This window comes from Zootoca vivipara, chromosome 15, assembly GCF_965207765.1.
Source record: "Zootoca vivipara chromosome 15, rZooViv2.hap1.1, whole genome shotgun sequence".
In the NCBI taxonomy this organism is placed as follows: Eukaryota; Metazoa; Chordata; class Lepidosauria; order Squamata; family Lacertidae; genus Zootoca; species Zootoca vivipara.
Genome location: NC_142598.1, coordinates 23,485,754 through 23,510,742, shown reverse-complemented (window position 1 = coordinate 23,510,742; position 24,989 = coordinate 23,485,754). Strand labels below are relative to the sequence as shown.

At 43.8% G+C, this 24,989-nt stretch overlaps 1 protein-coding gene across 1 annotated transcript in view; it reads left to right on the top strand.

Moving 5' to 3' along the window:
• Window positions 1-18,072: 18,072 nt before the first annotated feature.
• Window positions 18,073-24,989, top strand: part of LOC118097814 (neuronal acetylcholine receptor subunit alpha-7-like) — a 126,086-nt gene continuing 119,169 nt past the window's right edge. Inside the window, exon 1 of the mRNA XM_035141063.3 lies at window positions 18,073-18,589. Coding sequence (XP_034996954.1) covers window positions 18,511-18,589 — 79 coding nt within the window. The 5' untranslated portion in view covers window positions 18,073-18,510. The remainder of the gene's footprint in view (window positions 18,590-24,989) is intronic.

Genomic DNA, 24,989 nt, shown 5'->3' with positions numbered 1-24,989 from the left:
TTGCGATGAACGCAAGCCCAAAGCTTCCTCAGGTGTACAGAACTGATGTTTTGCATCCTGGCTTCCGTGTTTTGAGGACAGTGCAACTGTAGATCAGATATCAGTCTTAATATTGGTTTCCTGAAGATTCTTTGTGGCTCCTAATAGTGGAGTAGCTGATGGCAAGATATGTCCCTGAAGAGGCCAAATGTGCAGCCTGCTACATTGCCACAGGAGAAACATGTCCTAACAAGCAGAATCCCACTTTCTTCTTGCACACTCACTGAATGTGTGAGGAAAGTTGCTTGTTTCATGGGGTAATGTTCTACCAGATATAAACACTCAACATTAATCTGCCTATCGAGAAGGGAGAAGTCTGCCATAGCTGTATCTCATTCCCAGGACGGAAGTCTATTTATTTGGAGGCCATCACCATTGGCATACCCTCCAACCTTCTCCTATGAAAATAGGGATGTCCCATTCCATAATGATAATTTTACTATTTCTACCCTTCCCATCTGACTGGGTTTTCCCAGCCACTCTGGGCAGCTTCCAACATACAGTGGTATCTTGGTTCTCGAACTTAATCCATTTTGGGAGTCCATTCGACTCCCGAACCCATTCGAAAACCAAGGCTTCTGATTGGCTGCAGCAGCTGCAGCAGCTTCCTGCACTCAGGCAGAAACCACATCAGAAGTTTGGCTTCCAAAAAAACATTCAGAAACTGTAACACTCACTTCCAGATTTTTGGCGTTCGAGAGCCGATTTGTTCAGGAGCCAAGGCATTCAAGTACCAAGGTACCACTGTATATAAAAACATCATTAAACATTAAACATTAAAAAACCCTTCCCTATACAGGATTGCCTTCGGATGGCTTGGGGGTCAGATAATTCCATACCTTCTAACATTTCTCCAGTGAACATAAGGACGTCCTAAGGAAAAGTGGGAGATTCCGGAATCAAATCAGAAACCAGGACAGTTTCTCTAAATCAGGGACGTACTTGGAAAATAGGGACACTTGGACTGGGCCAGCCCAGTGGGGAGATCTCAAAGGGGGAAACACCAAAAGTGTTCTTCCCTTTGGGTCCTTCCTTCTGGATGTGATGAGATCAAAGGCGCTCGCCCTAGCTGACAGATTGTGTGGGCTTAGAGGGTGGAGTAGTGTGGTAGATGAGATATTAGTTAACCTGGCTGCCAAGCGAGAGATGGAACATTTGGGAGCTGTGTCTGTAGTAAGAACATGAATGTCGCTCACGAGCACATATCCATTGTGATGGTGGGAATTTTTGATTTTGATATCTTATATTGTTTTGATTGGCCTATTCTGTTTATTGTACTTTTATTGTATCTTTCTTTTACTAATATGCTGTTCATCACTTTGGGGAGCCTTTTGGCCAAAAAGCGGCATAGAAATAAGCCTTGTATCTATGCACAGAGAGATTGGGCCCCTTAGCCTTTTGTTCCATGAAGTTTAGAGGTTTTATTATCGTTTTGAACCCTAAGGTACAAAACCAATTTCTTGGACAGTCTAAAGGTAATGAAATTCTCATCTTCGGCTTCAAACTCTGCAGCTATAATAGGGCACTATCAGAGCAGGTTTCCATTGTTCTGTTATTTGCAGACCAAAATGACAAATGATAAAAGAGCCCTTTTGAAGCTGCACTGTTTGTAGCACTGAACTGTGGCTTGGGGAGGATTCTGCAATGGCAATAGGGTAAACGTATTTGATATACAGTGGTACCTCATGTTGTGAATGGGATCCATTCCGGCGGCCCGTTCGCAACATGACAGGGCTGCAACATGAAGCGTCACATTTGCACATGTGTGTGATGCAATGTGGTACTTCTGCGCATGCGCAAAGCACGATTTAGCGCTTCTGTGCATGTGCGCAGGTCACAGACGCACCGAACCTGGAAGTAACCCGTTCCGGGACTTCCGGGTTCGGCGCGTCCGTAACCTGAAAAGACGCAACATGAAGCGGACGTATCCTGAGGTATGACTGTATTGTTATTGTTATTATTTTATTTATCAATTATCTGTCTTTTACCCTAAGGTAGAAATGTGTACCAAGGCCCTAAGGTGTATACCAAGTGTACCTTGAGCCCTAGGAGGTGAGGCAACAGAGCCAGGCAAGTTAGGGGTGCTTCGAGGCACCATTTTTAAAGCATAAATTGTCCTGTTATAAAACAGGTCCTTGTTCTTTGAATGGAAGCACTAACGTCGTATGGTAATTGGAAAAGGCTATTTCTCAAAGAATTATTTGCTAGGGTGAACCAGCACTTTAATTGGGCTGCACACCCACAGCTTCTAGTCCTCCATGACCCACTCCACTTCCTTCCTTCCTTGCTACAGGAAGAGCAAAGGAGTCTTTCCTGAGAGCGAGCAGTGTTAGAAACTCAGATATATAAGCCATATGACTCCATAAACCAGAGTTACGGTTGCCAAAACAGAATGCTTAGTTGTCATTTTTGGTGGCCAGATGGCTCGAAAGTCGTATGTTTCAATACGACTTTTTGGTTCCCAACATTCATTCTGATTCTGCAGCTAAAATATAACAGGTAGAATTCTACAGGATGTGTTCCTAGAGTGTGAAAACAGTCACGTTCCAAGGACCCCCCCCCCGGCATTCACCTCCAGGATGCTAAGATTGCCATATGCCCTCTTTTTCCAGGACATGCCATCTTTTTCACGGGTCGAGTTGTCATAGTAGTGAAAAGTAGAAATTGGCAAATGTGTCCTCTTTTTTGCTCTTCAAAATATGGCAACCCTAGCACTGGAGACGTCGGGCACCATCCTGGCACCAGGGCATCTTCACTTGGTCGCAAGTGGCCGATAGCCAGGTGCAAAATGCGCCTGGCAAATTTCGTACCCCGAGAGGAAGGCATTTTGGGTAAGGTTTTCTAGAGAGCATGTGCGCTGCATGGCAGCTAGGAATCTTCTTTAAATTCGGGGGGGGGAGGGATAAAAACCAAGTAATTTTAGTTCCCTTCCCTTTAATTTAAAGCGTGTTTTTAGCCACTATGACAAACCATGATGGCTTAGACTAGAGCGTAACAAAAATAATACACAGCCTCTCTGTATATTTTCTGTTTTATAAAAAAGCTGCTCCTGGTAATTTCAGACTGATGACTTCAGCTTGAGGTGACATGTGAATCTCACAGATATGGCACCACAAACAAGAGCTTTTTTAAATCTCCACATCAGCTTCAGACCCAGTTCACACATTCAGCTGCCAATCACCAAGTGTGCAGACAAATCAAGGGATACACATGCATGTGTGATGACTGACAGCTAAACGTGTGAATTCCACTGAAAAGATGGAGGTGATATGAAGTGATAGGACAGTTCTATCTGTGGTGTTAAATATCTGTGAGCCATCATTCACTTTCAAGCGTTGAGCGTTGAGCGTGCATGGCTGAACCAGCCCTAAGTCAGGACATAAGGAATTTGACCTTTCAGCTGTCAATTCTCTGCTATCATCTGATGCTTCCCTTTCCAAGACTTCTATTAAGGCTCGATTTGTTTTGTATATATGGATAATGAAAAGCATTCACAGGAGATTTTGCATGCAGATCTGAGAACAGCAGATGGCAGTAGAATTCTGCAATGGCCACCCCCATGTTTACCTGACATTGATTAACTGCACTACGATGCCCCATTAAGCTGCAACTATTATAAATTACTTCTTAAATCACTCCTGATGGTTTGTAATTATTAGCAGATCTTAAAAGTTCAGCGCCCAGAGTAAGGTAGCAATCCTGAATGCATTGCTGGCTGAAGCTGTGATCATGCGGTCAGTGGGGAAGTTTGAAAAATGGCTCAGATGCAATGCAAAGCAAAGATGTTTATTCAGCTTTACGCCCATCATAAAACACAACACAACAAAACAAATCAAATAAAACAGTGGACTCGTATAAGCCACAAATAATATAACACAATTCACAGGTCACAAGGACAAATATTAACAATCCAAAAAAGAAAAGTTTAAGATTAAGATTAAAAATTTAGGCACTACGCTAAAATCAATATCTGATGTCATTATAGAAAATTCTTATAACTATCAATAATCAGCTAACATTCCATTCCGTCTCTTGTACAAGAGGACGGCTGTTAGGAATTTAGCAACCTGTAGAGTAATATAAGGATCCACATCTTGAAGAACCCAGGCAAGCTGTAGGTCAACTGGTTTGTCAGCCATAGGCTGGATTATGGAATTTAGTATACTGTACTAGCACGAGCTGAACTGTACACAGGGCAGATAAATATAACATGGTGTAGAGATTCAGTTGATTTAATTTCACAAGCACACATTGAAGAGACTTGGCCCTTAGTAAATCTATGTCTCAAGCTCAGATGATATCTTTTATAGGGACACAGTTGTGTAGTATCAAATGTGCAAATTGCACATAAATAATCATACTAGATTTATAGACTGCTTTTTGGTTATTGTATCCTGAGCAGCTTACAACATACAGAATTAAAGAAAAGAACTCACCTTCAGCTTTTCAACTGGCCCTTATTTATTAGATTCATACACTACCTTGCCTCATAAGATCCCAGGACAGAATAAAATACAGGATAAAAACGAGTAAGTAAGTAAAGCAAAACAGCAAAACAATCCCCGCCTTCCCACAGACACATTTTAAAGACTGCAGAATATTAATCAGCCAATGCTGTTGGTCCAATGAAATACGTCCACGTGGATAATTTCATATTTATCTTTATCACTCATATGGCAGCCTTCCTTGCTATTTATTATGTGCAGATCTCACTACTCCTTCCAAGAGAGGAGGCTGGATAGAGACTTGGGTTCACTGTCAAGGACTGGAATGAAGAGGCAGAGGTTTGGTGGGGATCTCCCCCCCCCCCAACTTCTCCTGTAGCTGAGGGCGGGGTGGGGGAAGAGACAGTATTGAATTTCAGCCAAGCTAAGAGGGAGATAACAAGGCAGAGACAGGCAAGCAGCCAAGCTATGCTGAGTTAGGAGAATTAAGGGAGAGAGCAGCCAGCGAACACTTCAATAGACAGCATAGAGGATCCTCCGTCCCCTAGGGTGTGATGGTCGTTGAGGGCAAAAGTGAAATGTACGCAGCGATGTTTGGCAACGGGAGGCTTCCGTAGGGGCCGGTGCTGTTGGGGAAAGGGAAGGGGAAGCAGTGGGGTGTCAGAGTGAGCAACTCCATCATGGAGGAAAGACTGGGATTCTTTGTCTGTTACTACAGTGACTGAATAAATTTTAATTAAAAGCTTTCTTGTTTCCTCCTGGCTCCTTGAAACCATCGGGAGGGGGAGAGAGAGAATTCCTCAAGGCCTGACATGCACATTCATCACTTGACAATGATGACATGATGCCTTGCATGTGTGAATGGTCCATTGCGGGTACAACACCACAGACCATGTTTAAGGGGTTACTGTTGACCAGAAGTTGGGACCAGTTTAGCTACAAGATTGCCTTACCCCCAAATACACCCACATGACCACTTTGATTGGTGGAACTGGCACTGATACGGGCGCCACGCAATGTCCGCTCCACACTTGTAAGAAATTGTTCTTTGCGTGTGGAAGCACCTGTCCTATGGAATTCCCTTATTGACACCACTGTACTCTTTTTTGGCACCTGCTTAAAATGTTTTTCTTCAGGCAAGTCTATCCAGAGATGCAGAAGTGAGATGGGTTTTATATCCTTGAAGGAACTGCTGATCTTAAACAGCTTCTGAGTATTTTTGCACACTTGTTTTTTAACCATCTTTTAATGTTTACTGGCTTTCGGAAACCCATGTACTGCGAAGAACTAAAATACTCTAACTGTTAAGTATATGGTGAACACCGTTTACCATACTTTCTGCGTTCTCACTAGGGGTGGGGAAGAAATTCAGTTTCATTCATATTTAGAAGCAAACCTAGAATTATTGTGTTTTGGTTGGTGGGTTTTTCCAGCAAATATGAAATAAATAACTTCACTTTCAGATGTGAGCTGAACTGAAGTTCTCTCCCCATCCCTAGTGAGGATGCTTGATGCTGCTTAACAGTGAGACTATTTTAGTGCTTCTCAAAACATGGGTTTCTGAAAGACAAACATAACATAACATAGAAACTGCCTTCAGGCTTTTTAACTCCCTTGTCACCCTAGTTAATTATACTTATGACTTTTTAATGTGTGAAGGATACAATTTGCATAAATCTGTCTATTAATAAAAACAATAGTTACAGAGGATGGTTACAGAGGTTGCACAGGGGAACTGGGACCAGTATTTAAAAGATGGACACACTTTATCAACAGACACCACCTTAGATGATTGTTACCTGGTGTGTGAAAGAAAACGGCAGGATGCAACTTCTAAGATGGAGCCAGTTATGATAACTTCTTGATTTAAAATAATTAACTTTTAAAGAAAATAATCTGTTGCTCCATTAACTGGAGACACCTTTTAAAACCAAACAATATGATTCAAATGATTTCATCTAACCAATTAATTAACCGAGTGCTGCAGCCTTAATGTTAGAGGCTTGACCTCACCTTGACTCAGAAGCATCCCTTGCAGGGAGGTGAATCCAGTTTGCCTCACAGCATCCTGGCTTACTTAAACCAGGGGTCAGCAAACTTTTTCAGTAGGGGGCTGGTCCACTGTCCACTGTCCCTCAGACCTTGTGGGGGGCCAGACTATATTTTTTTGGGGGGGGTGGATAATGCAAGAGCACCACAAGCCACGGTGGCTGCTTACCTGTGTCTTGCGAATGACAGGGGCTGGTGGCTGTGGCGGCTGCGGCGAAGGGATGATGAGCAGTGCATGAAAGGGCTCCGGAGAGGGGCTGCTTAAAATGGTGGCCGCTTGAGCGCTGCTGTTGCTGCTGGTACCAACAAAGCCCAGCCCCCTTCCTCCTCTAGGCAGGGCGGGGAGAAGCCAGGTGAAGGAGAGGGAGGGAGAGGGAAAGAACATGCGTGCTGGCAATCCATGTGGCGATTCCTGGACTGTCTGCGGGCCGGATCCAGAAGACAATTGGGCCTGAGCCGGCCCGCGGACCATAGTTTGCCAACCCATGACTGTCTTAAATTAAAAGGCTAAAACTAGCCTATCTAAGCTTCCTTTTAAGCTGCAAAGGAATGCACAAGCGTGAGGAAAGAAGGATAATATCATATTATCCATATATGAATGTGTGTGTGTGTGTGTGTGTGTGTGTGTGTGTGTGTGTGTGTGTGTGTTTGTAAATAATCTCCTCTCCTAGCATCTATACACATCCCTACATAAAGCACCCCATGCCTGGAGTGAATCTTAGTGCCACTTGTTCCTTACCAATTAGAAATTGGCTGCTGGATCTACTTCTTAATTCTCCTCGAGGTGAGTATGCATCATATGTTCAAGTTCTTTAGGTGCCAGCCTTTCCTCTTGACTTTTTTATTTATTTATTTGGTTAGGAGAAGGAAAAGAAAAGCTCCCACTAGGGAGAAGCTGAGGGCTACACGTCACAAATATTCATCAAGGCCTCAAGCAACGTATGGTTCTCTGGCGAAGTGCCTTTGCCACATCCAGCTGCTGCTCTTTGAAGGACACCACATTCATTTCCTTTGTTTCTGTTAACCTATTCAATGTGGGACTTTTTTCATAAACAAGCAGAGGTCCCAATAATTGGATGGCAGCGCTTGGCAGGCTTCCAATAATATGAATGGAACAGTGAGGTTTTAGGCCAGCTGGAAAAATAGAATCTAAGGAAGAATTTCAGATGCAGAAATGTCTGTTCCTGGCTTTGCACAATCAGACACTAACTGACTTACAAGCATTGAGTTGTATCCAGAGTTAGTCATATTCAGAATAGACATGACTAACTTAGGTCCATTACTTTCAGTGGGTCTTCACTGAGTAGAACTCAGGTGACTAAAAACCCATTTGCTATCTCTTTTATATAAGCTTATTGTAGTCCACCAAAAATCCTCTTTAACTCAAACCATTCAAGGGAATCTTCTTCCACCATAATTCAAAATTACTTTGTGGGTCCCTCATAGATGGACGTTTGGTGTGACAAATATACCAGCTTTTCAAAACACCCCAGTGCCTTCCTACCGACCCCTTGCCTTTTAGCACCCCTCCTAGGTAATGCCACTGTCTCCAGCAGACAGAACTGTTAAGTATAATTGTTTAATGTACATTGAAATAGGAAATATATATTGTATACTGTGAAGCATGGCTGGAAATTTCCATGAAGTTGAAGAGGAGGGCTGTATCATGGGGCTGTATCTTTGTGACTCAATCAAAACATGATAAACTCAGTCATACGAAATAGATACTGTTTTAGGTCTATTCATATGCTAACCTGGAAAGCATCCATGTTACAACGTGGTTCCTCTTTGTTCCAAGCTACTGAAGAGAATACATGTGTTTTTCTCCAGCAAACAGCCTGAGGCTAATAGAGGCTGCAATGGAGAATAGACAGAGCTTTGATTTTAGCTCAGAATGTAGGTTATTTGTAGTCTAAGTTATTATTGTCATGGAATTCTACTCAATATTGATCCAGAGTAGATTCCAATGCAGAGTAACAACTTAATCACGTTGCAAGGTCCCCCCCAAAATAGACCAGAGGCAATTAATTTTTCATTCAGCAGAGCTTTAGTGCTACTGAAGGCAAATGAGCATAATGGTCACAAATCCAATAGATTCAGGATTGGCACTGTCCATAAGAAATCCAGTTGCAGCAGACTTAACTTAAACTTACAATAACTTGTAATAAGTCTAAACATTAAGAGATAAAAAGAGTAAGTGAAACCCAGGCTCCTTCTGGCCTTACTTTTATAGTCAGCATGACCTTGACAGAAAGAGATAAGAGAACCATTTTAAGGCAGGTGTACTCAGCTTCTCTGAAGGTATAACCCAAACATCATGAACCTTCTGCTTGTTTTTTTCACACAGAGAAGCTTCCAGAACCCTCTTGAATTAAGTAGAATAGGAAAGACCAATACTTTCTGCACTAAGACTTGCAAACTGACAATTATGCCTTATGCTGGGATCAGTATAAGAAATATGCAACTAACTGAATGTATTTTTTGTTGTTTTAAGTTGTTTTCAGTTCTGTGAGTAAAGCTTTTGAACCATATTTTTGGACTGGAGATTTTTTTATTTCCATACAAGCATCAGTTTTTTTTTATCCAGTGGCTTCTACATGAACAATATTAATAATCGCAATAAGAACGGCCCACTTCGAGAACCACTGCTTTAAGGTGTCACAAGACCCTTTGTTGGTTTTGCTGCCACAGTTTTAATGGGCTACCCTTCCAGAAATCACCTCAGCGTTGTTCACCTGATGTGGGCAAGTGAGCCACCCTCACCGTGCACCCAGCATCTTTTCTTCCCCAGCCATTGACAGAGGTCAGTGTGCACTACCTTCCAACGCTGACCTTTCACTTGATTCCTCATCATGCAATTATTCAACTCTTCCTGGCTGGCAGCTGACCAAATGTTCAAGTTGTCTCACGGAAGACAGTGTTGTGACAGATGAACACCTTGTCTAGGGTGGTGGATGCCTTGCCTGATTCAACACCTGCACAAACTGCCACGTAATCTTTCCCTAACCAGCTGGCCTTGTGTGAGCCAGCCCTTGGCCGGAAACCACATTGCGTGAAACTCTTGGGCAACAAGCAGCCATATTTTGCTGTCAGAGAATTGATATCCTCAAGTGGCATGAGCTCTGATACTCCAGCAGATGGCCTCCAATCTGCCGCTTTGTTTCCTGGCTATCTCTGCTCTTGCCTTTTGTATCCATGGGGGAACCTCTCTGTATTTCTTTCCTGAAATTTTCATGCTACTGTACAGAAATTTGTTTTCAATAGGACATTGACTCATAGAATTGTAGAGTTGGAAGGTGCCCTGAGGATCATCTAGTCCAATATGCAGCTGGGATTGAACCTGCAACCTTGGTGTTATCAGCACCATGCTCTAACCAATTGAGCTATCCAGGCCTCAGGAGGAGACATAATAGATCATAGAATCATAGAATTGCAGAGTTGGGAGGGAGGATCATCTAGTCTCCGGAATAATGTGTTTTGAACATTGCCGATGTACCTTTTTTAACAGGGGTTGGCTCTGAATCCAATGCATTTTAAACAAAAAAAACTATAGCATGTAGAAGTCCCCTCCTAGGATTGCATAGTTTCACTTTATTTCTGATTTTGACCTGTAAAGGAATTGGGCATGGCAGAACATGAGGGGTTGAAAACACCTAATGTTTTTATGGCCTGAAAAGGACTGTAAATATGGAGGACAGAAAGGGCAGCCAAACACAGCATGGAGTATGATAAGCTACTGGGGATCTGCATTGGCCAACTGGGTCACATAAGCTGGGGCAGGATTGTTTTAGGTTTCGTCTTTTGGCTTGGGACCTGCTGCTCCCACCTGCTCTTTGCTCCCACATTCCGATGGGAAGCCTCTAAATCAGTGGTAGATAGGGAAGGTAGAATATGTCCATTTCAGTTTCTCACTGTTTCACATTTCCCCCCTGGCCTTAAATCCAGTTCTCCACATGGGGTCAAGTACCGTTATCTTCAGCATTGTTTCCTTGATGCTGGCTGAGATGGTTATATCAGGAGACTTGCCCCACAGGTGACTCCAAGATTCACACTCCATTTCCGTGTCCAAGCCCATGTCTGCCACACCTGCCAACACCTGGCGAGGATGGGGTGACAGAGACAAGAACTTGTGGTGGACGTGCCCAGAGATGGCAAACTTTTGGAGAACAAGTGTTTTTAATGAGATAAGTAAAATGGCACATCAGCATGTCACGAAGTCTCCAGAGCTTGCGTTACCGAATTTTGTATTGAAATGAATAATTGGATTTCTCTTCGCTATACGGTTATAGCCACTTTCATGATCGCTATCCTCCACCTTCCTTGTCGGAGGCAGCAAGCCTCTGAGCCCCATTGGCTGGGAATGACAGGTGGAGAGATTGCTTTTGTGCTCAGACTCTATTTGGGGGCTTCCTGTGGCCACTTGGGTGGCCCCTGTGAAAACAGGATGCTGGACTAGACAGGCTTTTAGCCTGATTCTGCCGCACTTCTTATACTCTTAAAAAAGAGGTCCTAAGATCAGACGTCTGTGTTAGGCAGGTTCCTATTATTAGTGTACTTAGCTACGAAAACCGAAATCCTCAAGTACTGCCCACCCCACTCTACCGCCCTGCCCTGCAATAGGATTTATTCCTCCTTCGATCTATTCACTGGCTTAGCTTTGCCTGCATTTCCCTGTTGTAAACAATCTCTGTGAGGGGTCCTTGTCCCTTTGCTGTTGCTGCCACTGCTGCCTGTGCCGCTCCAGGGACACTTCACTTTGCTCCTGTATCTCCCTGGTTGCTCCATCTGCCTTAGAGCCTTACATGACACCCGCCTGTTGCAGATCCTTTGCCTGGGCAAAGGCAACCCTCTTCCCCTTTTCAAGGAACAATTGCTTATGACACATCCCATTCTTTTTTTCGCAAAGTGCAGTTCCTTGGCATTCACATTTGTGTTTTCTCTTTCCCAGCAGGCTTTTCACATCATGTCTTGTCAGCTCTTACAGAAATGGCACTCGGTGCATTACCACGCTGACACTTCACGCAACATGTTTCATAACAGACACTTTCGAACTCAAAACCACTTTTTCAGTAATGGAAGTCTAGGTTTTGTGTGGATCTAGGCGTCAGTTCACTCCCCGGGAGCTGATGCATCCACTCGCCCCTTACATCTCTGTCATTGTGTACGAGTCTGGCCATAATATAATAATAATAATAATAATAATAATAATAATAATAATAATAATAATTTTTTATTTATACCCTGCCCTTCCCAGTTTAGAAACCGGGCTCCGGGCGGCTAACAACAAATATAAAACATTGATTAAAAATGACTTTAAAAATAGCTTAAAAACAGCATAAAGTACAACATAAATATAGCATCGGCAGGGCTAACTGGCCAAGTTAGTCCTGCTAAGGCAAGCAAGGAGACCAGGGAAGAATTTAAACGTGCAGACCCAGAAGGGTTTTTATCATAGAAAAAGGGAAGGGGAAAAGGAATGAAGGATCAGGCTAAATTGAAGGCCAGGCAGAATAACTCTGTCTTACAGGCCCTGCGGAAGGAGATCAAGTCCTGCAGGGCCCTAGTTTCATGGGACAGAGCATTCCACCAGGTCGGTGCCATCACTGAAAAGGCCCTGGCCCTGGTGGAGGATAATCTGGCTTCTTTAGGGCCCGGGACCCTTAAACTGTTTATTCATGGATCTTAGGGTCCTCTGCAGGACATACCTGGAGAGGCGGTCCTTTGTCTCTTTCCAATCAGCCTCTGCTGAGAGCCGGTAGTCCTGTTGCATCTCTGTATCATGTCTGATTGGCTCATTCAGTCACTTCAGTGTGGAGACATTGTGTCTCTGTATGAGTCAATGTATTGGCCTTCCTTCCAATAACTCTAACTTAGTGGTTATATGGGGTGTTAGAGGAGGAGGAGGACCTCTGGTGGGGGACACAATGTGCTCCTTCTGGGGTAGCTAGCTGCTCCGGCACCCGGAGAGGCGCACATGCTGTGCACCCGAGGGCGGGGCCATGTGGGTGGGGCGAGCGTCCCATGGGGAGAGATGCCCATGGGGGTGAAGTGAGCTGCCTATGGAGGGTAGAGCAAGTCATCCATGGTGGGCTGCTTCCTGGGAGGGGGGGAAGGAGGGAGAGAGCCACACCGCTTTGCCAGCAGCCTTCCTCCCTTCCCTCTTCCTTTTGACAGCTTGGAGGAGGCTTCCTCCCCCCCCCCAGAAGCAGCCTGGGAACTGGGGGCAACGCCGCGCCGCATGCCTGTGACTCCCAAGTCTTCCCTGAGCTGTCAAAACAAAGGGAGAAGGCCGTTGGCAAGGTGGCACAGCTCTGCTCCTTCCCCCGACAGCTCAGGGTAGGATTGGGAGTTGCGGACAGGTGGCACGCCGAATGTCACCCCCTTCAGTGACTGCCCCCACCGCCCCCTTCCTCTGCCCCTGCTTTGGTCCCCACCCTGAACTCAGCTCTCACCTGTGGCTCCTAGAAACTGTCTGCATGTGGCAGTGGCCACAACCCAGGAATGGCTTCCACTGGCTAGCTAAACCAGGTGAAGGTAGCCGATGGGTCTCAAACCCTGCATGTGAAGACAGTCTTTGGCAGATTGAGTGGACAAAACCAATAATGGGTCCAATAGCCAAGAAGGTGGTTTCTACACATGATGTAGAGGGAAGCGAGGGACAGATGGGGTTTGGTAACCTGGGACAGTAGCCCATCTAGGAAAAGGAAATCTCTGATCCTAAACCTCCGCTGCCTTGTGTGATATCTTCAGAAGAAGAAAAGGCTAAGGAGTAAACTCTAGACAAATCTGGAGTGGAGTCCCTAAGACAGTTGGATGGCGCCTTGTACGCATCAGGGCTGCTAATGCAGTGGTTTGACTTCACCCCCAGAGGCAGACTCCATTGTCTCTTGATACAGACGGATGGCAACAAAGTGGAAGAGCATGCACATTGCATGCAAAAGGTCTCAGGTTCAATCCCGGCCATTTCCAGGAAGGACTGTGAAAAAAAATATGCCTGTCTTTAGGAGCCTCTGCAGACCACCATGTATAATACTGAGCGAAATGAATCTATGGTCCGAGTTGGACTAAGGCAGCTTCCCATGCAAATGGCTCTCCTCCTTTCAAAGGAGATCAATTTCACTTCTTATTGATATCGCATCTTTTTACAGAACTATCCAAATCGGTTTATAAGTGAACAAAACAGAGCATAAAATAAAAACAGACAGAATGTAACAAACCTCTAAAGAACATTGCTGATCTACAGTACTGACAATTATAATATATTAATTGCTAACTAAGAATGAAATTGCAATGTGTAATAGAATGTAATTTATAAGAATAAAGGGTCATAATGTATATGTTTATATAAATATTAGATCACATGGCTGAGAAAGGGCCGTGTGAACTGACTGTGAAAGAAAACAATATTATCTACGATGATTTGAACATAGATGGCAAGGAACTTGGATGGAAAAACAAGTATTTCTTTTCATATCCCTGTTATTCTCTGCTTACACATTGTCAACAGTAAGCTTGATTAAAATGATGGATACATATTTCACTTAAGATCTTAACCTTCTTGGTGAACGGTACTAGTTAAAAAGTATAGCAAGGGATGAAATATATTTTTGCTGTGTGCCTGCACATACACACACACTCCGAGAGAGAGAGAGATCATTTTATAAAAGAGGAAAAATAATTACTCCCTGAATAGATTTAATTGCCATGATGTCTCTACAGAAAATGAGAATTATAATCTTAATTGTGATTACTGTCGGGTTTGACTGAAGTCCCAGCACAGCATCAAAAGCAGAGGCTCATTTGCTAGTGCCGCTTTTCGTAATATATTATGATGACAAAAGCCAACTATTAAAAATTAAATGGGAAAAGAGATGTCAGATCAGTTGGTTTTGGGAAGGTCATGGGGTGGAGTAACTCTATTAGTAATGTTCTACTGCAATAAACACTCAAATCTATTAACAAATGGGTGATTACTGCAGAGATGGCCATGGTGTAGGTTGGTTTAATTAGGTGTCTTTCCCTTATAGGGTGTAATAAAAATTGAATTACTGCCACACATGGACTTTCCATGGGTGACCTCTGAATGACTGGAATTGGAGTCACTGATCTTTTTCGACCTGTGGGCACATTTTGGAGAGACTGTTGGGGGCACCTGTCACAAAACAACTGCTACGGGATGTGTGTGCGCGCGCGCACGAATAACACAAAATGTTTGCCATGGGTAGTGTGGCATAACGCAAATATAGAGAGGCAGGCAACCCTGACAAGTTTGCGCTTACCATAGGAATGCAGCTATATCCTGCTGCTCCCGATTGTGGAAATCACACAATATTGATTTTACACCCACCCAGTGATGCTGCTCCTCAACAGGGAACATTCCTGAGCACCAGAGGAAATGTACAAAATGGCTGCACTGCACACACTGGAGGGATAACAAAGCTTATAGTAGCCATTGGACACCTGGCAAAACCCATTCCATCCGGCTGTAGCAGAGGGAGGGGTGGACCTGCCTCAACTCACCTGAGAGAACAGCAACTCTGGGCTCCTCCTCACCTTGACCTGTTTCCATTCCAGCTGGCCCTCATAAGAACTCTGTAAGTAAAAACCAGGGCCAGAGTTTGTGTTTTTCCCTCTCTGCTCCAAATCCTTTTCCCTATTATGCTGTGTATTTTTTAGCTTGAGAGTGGGCACTGAGTCAGAGAAGCTTTATTTTATGGAAAGTTGTCTATTGTTACCCATTCATGTTTCATAGAAACTTCTCTAGAACACAGTTTGAAAACCGCTAATATGAGGGAGAAAGAAGTAGGAAATCACATTGGGGGAAATGGCGCATGGACCCACAAAAAGAATGGCAGGGAAGGGCCATTTCATGATCGAGTAAAGTTAATTTTTAAAATTTAGACCTCCTTTTTCTATGTAAAAATGCATTCAAGGCAGCTTGGGGTATAACAGAGAAACTGTAAAGGCCCAGGAAGAATGAGGTGATGAATACATGCCCTCCAACATTTCTCTGATGGAAATAGGGACATCCTATTTAATTGATGCTTTTGAATTATGGTGCTGGAGGAGACTCTTGAGAGTCCCATGGACTGCAAGAAGATCAAACCTATCCATTCTTCAGGAAATCAGCCCTGAGTGCTCACTGGAAGGACAGATCGTGAAGCTGAGGCTCCAATACTTTGGCCACCTCATGAGAAGAGAAGACTCCCTGGAAAAGACCCTGATGTTGGGAAAGATTGAGGGCACAAGGAGAAGGGGACGACAGAGGATGAGATGGTTGGACAGTGTTCTCGAAGCTACGGACATGAGTTTGACCAAACTGAAGGAGGCAGTGCAAGACAGGAGTGCCTGGCGTGCTATGGTCCATGGGGTCACGAAGAGTCGGACACGACTAAACGACTAAACATTTAATGGGACGCGGGTGGCGCTGTGGTCTAAACCACAGAGCCTAGGGCTTGCTGATCAGAAGGTCGGTGGTTTGAATCCCCACGATGGGGTGAGCTCCCGTTGCTTGGTCCCAGCTCCTGCCAACCTAGCAGTTCGAAAGCACGTCAAGTGCAAGTAGATAAATAGGTACTGCTCCAAGCGGGAAGGTAAACGGCGTTTCCATGCGCTGTTCTGGTTCGCCAGAAGCGGCTTTGCCATGCTGGCCACATGACCTGGAAGCTGTCTGTGGACAAACGCCGGCTCCCTTGGCCTATAGTGCAAGATGAGCACGCAACCTCAGAGTCATCCACGACTGGACCTAACGGTCAGGGGTATCTTTACCAATTTGATGACGATGACGACGACGACGACGACAACAACAACAACAACAACAACAACAATTTTATTTATATCCCACCCATCTGGCTGGATTCCTCAAGCCACTCTGGGTGGCTTTCAACATATATAGAAACATAATAAAACATTTTAAAACGTACCTCCCCTTCAGGTGTCTCCTAAAGGTTGTATAGTTACTTATCTCCTTGGTTTGAGGGTTGCATAACACTGCCACACCCTAACTCCTGTTGTCTCACAGGCTTGTTGGCCATGGTGGGAGTAGCCAGAGAGTGGTTCTACCTTCCATTTTACTAGGCCAGCTCCAGGCTGGCATGAAGGGCCTGAGGACTGGACTCTGGAGGAATTGCAGGGCCTTCAATTAAGCAGAACCAAAGCTGTTGCCACTGTACCTCTAAAACGCCCCATTTGGGGCCTTTTCACTTGCTACCACCTGTAGCTTTTCATCCACTTGGGCGTAGCTGGGGCCTCCCAGTGGAACAGCACCTGGACACCACTCTAACCACCACCACCCAACATCACCAGCGGGGATTAGAATTGTACTCCACATGGGTGCTTGTTGTGGATTAGGGTGCTCCGCAGACATGCATTTTTTTTTTTACAGTGTCCACATGGCCTTGTTTCTGGGGGAAATCTGGTGCATTAAAAACACGCCACCACACAACCCATCCCTGTTGCCAGCATCCCATTTGTGATACCTGTATGGTCCATTTTCAGTACAGTGGTACCTCCAGTTACAAACTTAATTAGTTCCGGAGGTCCGTTTTTAACCCGAAACTGTTCTCAACCTGAGGCGCGCTTTCGCTAATGGGGCCTCTTGCTGCCGCCGGGCCGCCGCCGGTGCATGATTTCTGCTCACATCCCGGGGCAAAGTTCGCTACCAGGAGACCTACTTCCAGGTTAGCGGAGCTCATTACCCAAAGCGTTCATAAGGAGGACGGTACGTAACCTGAGGTTCCACTGTATTAAGCCCCTGTATGAAACTGCCCAAGAATTTGCTGCAAAAATGGTGCGCCCTGAGAATGACCATTCCAATGAGATTCCTGGTATTGCGTAAAAGTCATAACATGAAGTTATGACATAGCATGACATGAAGGACCGTAGCTGAGCATGTGCTTTCCATGCAAAAGGTCCCAGGCTCAGTTCCCATTATCTCCTGATGAGGACCAGGAGAGTCCCCTACTTGAAAGCCTGGGAAATTGTCACCAGTCAATTATACTGTTCTAGCTGAACTAGTGGTCTGTCTCAGTATAATGCACCTTCCTATGTTCCTAATTTGGTGATCTGGAGAAAAAAAGATATCCAAATGTAATGGGTAAAGAAAGTCTTCAGGGATATACATTTTCTTGTTCCCTTGTTTATTGGAATGCTAAGACGAATTTTGCAGCGAAAACTTGTGACCATAAAAAAGGGGATGAAAGGAAGCAATCTCTGGAGAAGGCTTGTACGGTTGAAAAAGGCGGTTTATTTTTCTCTTTGGGGAGCCTCTAAAACAAAGTCTGTGTCGTGGGGTGCAACAGATTCCTCCTATGGCCTTGAACCCTACAGCTGTTAACAGGCAGCAACTTCCCCCCTAGACTTCCCTTCTTCCTACATTAGGTCGCAAACAATGTCATGCTGTAATTCTCCGACTGAAAATTGCTCCATCAGCGACCGTGAAAAGGAAAAAAGAGCGCTGCTCTCGTCTCGCACTGCCTGCCATGTAGCTCTAGAGGCACTCTCGTGCTAGCGTAGAAAACACTGCTGACGTGTTGGCCCAGAGTTACTGTGTGTGTGAGTGAGAGAGAGAGAGAGAGAGGGAGAGGGAATGTGGAAAATCTCTCAGAGACAGCAATGTCCCTTTCTTTCTCCTTCTCCTCCCCCTTCCCTGCACACATCAGCTTCTGTTCTCCTGCTTCTTCCCTCTGTCTGGCACTAGCAAAAGTGCACAGCGCTTGTAAGGGAAAGAAGAGACGCACAGAGAAAAATCCCCCTTTCCAATCTTAATTAAGTCACTGGCACTTAGATGTAGTTATTGCCAGCAATAAACAGTGATGTGCGACTTGGACCGATATCCTTTTCTTTTGCGGTAGCAAAACTGGCTGGCTGGATATTGCGATCCCTCTTAGCCAGAGACTCTCTCCATCACTCAGAGCTGACAGGAAGACTTCCTTCACGGTGTCTGGTGTCTGCCTAGACTCCTAATTGTGGCTTGACAATGCTCACAGAGCGGTGTCTGGGCTTTGTCTATTCCGGCTTGTACCTCTGGGCATCCTTGTTCCTGTCTTTCTTTAAAGGTAAGTTCTGGATTTTCCTGATTATACGGTGGCGATGATGATTATTTGTCCTTTGCTGAACACGAGCTGTTCTGATTTCCCTGGAGATGTGCACTGGGAAACTTTTTCAGGGGCTATGTGTCCCCATCAAAGTCAATGGGATGCATATGAATAGTGCAAATAGGAATAAAGCAAAGAGAGGATTTTTAATATATATGCTAAAAAAACAAACACCTGTGAACTGATGTTGTACTTCTGATGTTCTTGACCCACCCAAGGTGGGGATGTACGAGAGTCCCCCAGCTCTTTGCTCTGACAACTTTCTCTGTGAATAGAAATGTCATTAATAGGAGTAAAAGACTGTAATGGCTACAGTGTTGGATTTTGAACATAAAATGGCATATATTTCTCAGATAGGGCAGATTAAGATAGGAAAGCTTTAAAGAGGACTTGTGGATCATTTTATTTGGCTTGAGATGTACGGATGAGGGAGATGAACTATTTTTGTTTCAATCTTTTCCGTGTTGTATGTTCATTTCTATAATGCAAGGTTCCTGGGTTAGGGGTGGATAAAAGGAAACGTAAAGAGTATTAGCTAGGGAAGTCTGGCTCACTGTGTAGTCGATACAAGACCTGGATTTAATCTTCTATATTAGTATCATGGCTACTGGTTTAAAAAAATAGGTTTTGGGCTTAACTCGATTTGTTGATGCATCAGCCTGAAGATGAATCTATTATATAAGGTACATAAAATGAATCTGTACGTGTAACCCAACAGCTAAATCAGTTACGAAATTGCATGGGAATGAAGCAATTCAGTAAAATAGACAGGGAATAGGAAAGCCAGACTAAGGGCTAAATAGGATACTATGAAAGAGGATCATGAAAGTTACTTTGGAAGTTCTTATATAAAGGTAAGACTCAATGCAATATAGAGGGTAAACCCCTCTTGAGAAACTTGATCCCACTTGGACCGGAGAAACCTGGCATAGCTGCCAAGTTATCCCTTTTTAAAAGGGATTTCCCCTTATGCTGAATAGGCTTCCTCGCGAGAAAAGGGAAAACTTGGCAGCTATGAAACCTGGTACTGTATAGAGATAAGCCATCATCTTCAGCTGTGGTCCTAAATGCACTCACTCAGGGGTGCCAACAGGATTTCCTCAAGGCCCACCCTTCTCTTGTCCTCTGCAGCAATCTGTTGACAAGATCTGCTGCTGATGTACATATATTAATTCAGCCTAGCCTACCTCACAGGGTTGTTACGAATATAAAAGGGGGGCAGAGGAGGAAAAATGTACACAACCTTGAACTCCTGGACAGAAAAGCAATATACAAATGCATGTCAGGCTGCACACTATGTAGTACACTTCCACAGGAGGCAATAATGGCCACCAACTTGGATGGCTTCAGACCCACCAAGTGCCCCTATTTTCCAGGGACAGTCCTGGATTTACAGAAACTATCCTGGTTTCTGATTTGATCCTGGAATGTCCCACTTTCTCTCAGGATGTCCCTATTTTCATTGGAGAAATGTTGGAGGGTATGGAGTTATGTGACCCCTGAGCCAAGGAGATAAGTAACTATACAACCTTTAGAAGACACCTGTAGAGGACAACTTTGGGGAAAAAAATTATTATGTTTTTATATATGTTGGAAGCTGCCCAGAGTGGTTGGGGCAACCCAGTCAGATGGCAGGGTATAGATAATGTTGCTGTTGTTGCTGTTGCTGTTATGGAATAGGACATCCCTATTTCCATTGGAGAAATGTTGAAGGACATGTGGCTTCAGGATTAGACAAATTAATGGAGGATAGGGATACCAGAGGCTACCAGCCATGATGGCTGTGCTCTGCCTTCAACAGTGGGAAGCTGTATGCTTCCGAATACCAGTTGCCTGACCACTGTAGGAAGGAAGAGTGTAATAGTGCTCAGGTCCTGCTTGTGGTCATCTCACAGTGTGGTGTAGTGGTTAAGAGCGGTAGACTCGTAATCTGGGGAACCGGGTTCGATTCCCCGCTCCTCCACATGCAGCTGCTGGGTGACCTTGGGCTAGTTACACTTCTCTGAAGTCTCTCAGCCCCACTCACCTCACAGAGTGTTTGTTGTGGGGGAGGAAGGGAAAGGAGAATGTTAGCCGCTTTGAGACTCCTTAGGGTAGTGATAAAGCGATATATCAAATCCAAACTCCTCCTCCTCCTCTTCTTCTTCTTCTTCTTCTTCTTCTTCTTCTTCTTCTTCTTCTTCTTCTTCTTCTTCTTCTTCTTCTTCTTCTTCTTCTTCTTCTTCTTCTTCTCACAGGCATATGTTTGGCCATTCTGAGAACAGGCTGCTGGCCTGATCCAGCAGGCACTTCTTATGTTCTTATGTAATGTCATTGACAGATCATGCAATGAAGCCAGATAAGCAGCCTCCTTGCTTTAACTGCAATGTTTCATTGTCCCGGTATTTACAGCAGAACTCCAAAACGGAACGGAACAAATCTTTGCCAAACATGATCAATAGTAACAAGCAAGCAATACTCTGAAGTATGTGCAGTTTCGCGACTTTGGTGTCTGAATGACCAACTCGTTCAGCTTAGCCTACCTCACAGGCTTCTTGTGCAGATAAAAGCGGGAAGGGGAAGGCAATCTACGCAGCCTTATGCTGAGGGGAGGAAAATTAAGACACAAAAAAACAACAGCAAGCAACAAATAGGTGCTGTTTCAAATTTTGGAGGGTGGTTCTCTAGCCAAGCAATGTTTACAAAGATGCATATGCTAGGCTAGGGGAAAGTGTGCATGAAAATGCATATATTAGCAATGTGTTATATTAAGGGGAAATTGCTTTGCAAAAATATGCATCAGGCAGAAATGCCTAGAAAACTGTGTACAATAGGAGAAATTTCCATTAAAATGCTGGTGAGTTTTCATGAGGACTTCTTTAAACGTGCGCGCGCACACACAACCTCAAACTGATTTGGAAATGTGGAGAACTTGACTAAAGTTTAGAAAAATGAGAAACTGGGAGAAACCAAAATTGACAGATTTCCACATCCCTAATTCAAAGTGGTTAAAAAATAAAAAAAAATACAATCCTTCCGGTAGCACCTTAGAGACCCACTAAGTTTGTCATTGGTATGAGCTTTTGTGTGCATGTATCTGAAGAAGTGTGCATGCACATGAAAGTTGGTCTCTAAGGAGCTACTGGAAGGAATTTTTTATTATTTTTGTTTTGACTACGTCAGACCAACACAGCTACTTATCTCAAAGTGGTAAAAACAGAGGTGGAGGCAGAAGAGTCCTTAAAGGTGTTCACCCCATGCCCCCCCCCCAAGCTATGGCTTAATACTTTTTTTGTCAGACAAATCAGAGTGTTTTGCATCTGAAATGGCTGCTGTTTCAGAATATGTGTTCATATAACGATTCTGTAAGGTGCGCAATATATGATCTATCAGCTGAAACGACATTCAAAGTCCTGATGGTGGTGATTGCGACTGTTGGAATTGATTGTAGTATTTCTATTGCATCTCCAAGCTGCTTTGAGATTTCTACAGGTAAAGTGAGTAATTAACAATAACAACGTTAACTACTTTTTTATAATCCTCCCCTGCTCTGCTCAAAAGAATAATTCTCTGGAGCTTTTCAGCACTCTGCAGGCAGTACCTGTTCCTTGCAAAGTCCATGGACCTAAAGTAGAGAAACAGAGATATAGAAAACTATAGAGATATTGTGCATAAGGATAGAGTAGAGAAAAGCAGAGTGATGGAGTGACATGAGGATTTGTGAGGACCCTGATCTGACTTGGGAAACTTGGTTGACATTGGAGTTAGAAAGGAATAAAATCTCACCTCCAATATAACACATTGAGCTGAAAATGTAGCATTTGGAAGTGGGAAAGGCATGCAGAACCCCACTCCCTTCCCTCCGTTGAATGTAACTCTTGAAAGATACTCATGAAATGGACCATAGTGGAGGCGGAATGTCTTTGGATCCCAATATGCTGTGCATTCAACACAGACAAGGTGCTGGGTTGGGACAAGTATGCTGGGTTGAAGAGATGGTTGTTTAGTATTGTCAGGTTTGACAGCTCCTGGACCTGTTTGGTGGTGGTGGTGAGATGGAAGTTGCCTACTTTCCCCTAAATAGGGTTTCCCAAACTTGGGTCTCCGGCTGCTTTTGGACTACAATTCCCATCCTCCCTGACCACAGACCCTGCTAGCATGGGATGATGGGAGTTGTAGTCCAGAAACAGCCGGAGACCCAAGTTTGGGAAACCTTGCCTATTAGGTCATTACCATTGTCAACATTCACCACTTCAGTCACTTGTTCGCAGCTCTGCATGTGGAAAGTGTAAGTGGCTTGAGGGATCTGGGTAACCCTGTAAAAGCTGCAGAGACACCCTTCCTTGCCCCAGATAGTGTACAAGCCACCAGTCTGAAAGGGGTTTCTGCTGTCTAAATTCACCCACATGTTCTGGGTTTCCTCAGATTCAGTAGGATCCCTGATAATCATAGTACTTCTGTAGTGCTTACACCCCAAGGGCTCAATGTGTTTCATGTACTTCCCCACAACAGCCCCTATGATTATAGCCGTCTTGATTATTTCTTTCTCTCTTTTCTATGGGATGGGGAACCAGTGACATTCCCAGTGCCTGAACTGCAACTCCCATCATCCCTGACCAGTGGCCATACTGCCTGGGGCTGATGGGAGTTGGAGTCCTACAACATTTGGAGAGCTTGCTTCTTCATGCCTGATCTATATGCTTGCAGCCCGGCTTCTACATAGGGCAGGCATTCTGCACTTGGCTAGGAATGTCTGCTATACTTAATGCATCCGCTTTATTGCCCTTCCCTCCTCACAGGTTGTCTAAATCATTTTTCACCAGCAGTTGTTGCCATTTTGCACGCCGCATAAGATTTGGAGGTGACACACACAGCTGCTGTAAGCAGTATTTGACCACATCCAAAGAAGGCAAAGCCAAGGGTGTGTCATGCCAAGGGGCAGAGAAAGGAGAGAACAGGCTGTGTGTGGAATCTGTAAACGAAACAGGTTTCTCCATACTTTCAATCATCCCTTATTACAATTGTCAGGAAAGCGCTCTAGGTACGCAATATAATACATTGGACTACATTAAGCAGCAGCACATATAGAATATGTTAATACACCATCATTCTTTAAGCAGTCAGATTTATTTTTAGGTACTGTGGCAGTTAAAAGCCTGAGCTGGAAGCCCTCAGGGGTGACCTTGAATAAGCCACTATATCTCAGGCTGGTCTCTTAGTCTATTATATGGAGATAGACCACTTTGTGGTGGTTCCAGTCCTAGTTCCAACCTACCAGTACCTTTTTTAAAAATAATAATAATTAATTCTTTATTTAAACCATGACAATTTTACAAAGATAAAATAAAAGAAATTGTCTCAGATCAAGTACATACAAATCATATAAATCGTAGATATAAATCATATATATACAGCATATAAAAAGAGGAAAAGAAAATAATAATAATAATAATAATAATAATAATAACAACAACAACAACAACATAAAAAGAAAAACACAAAAAAGAAAGAAAATAAAGAAAAGAAAGAAAAATAAACACCCTCCACCCCTCCACCCTGTGATGACTTCCAGCCATTTCTCTATTTCGGTTTCTATATCCAAAATTCTCTGTATACCTTTTTACACATTTCTTTCCATTTTTGTTTAAATCACTTGGGCCCTTCACCTGCCTGCTGAGAGGTTAGCATTTTCCACATGTTCTGCCATATAGTTGTTAAATTTACTCCAATCTTTACCAATTTTTTGTTCTGATATTCCTTTACTTTCTCCTATTTCCCCCCACCATATTTTGATATCTTAACAATTTGATTTGCCAATCCTCTATTTTCGGAATTATTTCACTTTTCCAATTTTTGGCGATAAGGAGCCTAGCGGATGCGGTTGCATACATTATTACACATCTATCGTTTTCCTTAATATCTTCACTTAACATTCCTAATAGGAAAATTTTGGGATTCTTCTTAAAAGAGTATTTGACTATTGTCTTCATTTCTACATAGAATTTCTCCCAGAATTTCTTAATTATTTTGCAATGCCACCAAATATGTATGTACGAGCCCAACTCCTCGTGGCACCTCCAACATGAATTGTCACTCCCTTTGTATATTTTCACCAGTTATGTCCGAGAGATAGTAAATTTCGCCAAATTACGATTTAAGAGAAAATATTTTAAAAATGCAAGATAGGTGGCATCTTACCCCGGCGAAATTGGTTGAAATACACCCTACCAGTACCAATGGACACCAACCCCCATTGGGGACTATCAGTTCCTATCCTGCTTTACAGGACCTGTTGAATGTGAAGCACTTACATGTATAATGGTGGTGGGAGAGTTGCAGTATTTGCACCATAATCCTTCCCCACATCTGTTCAGAAGCAAAT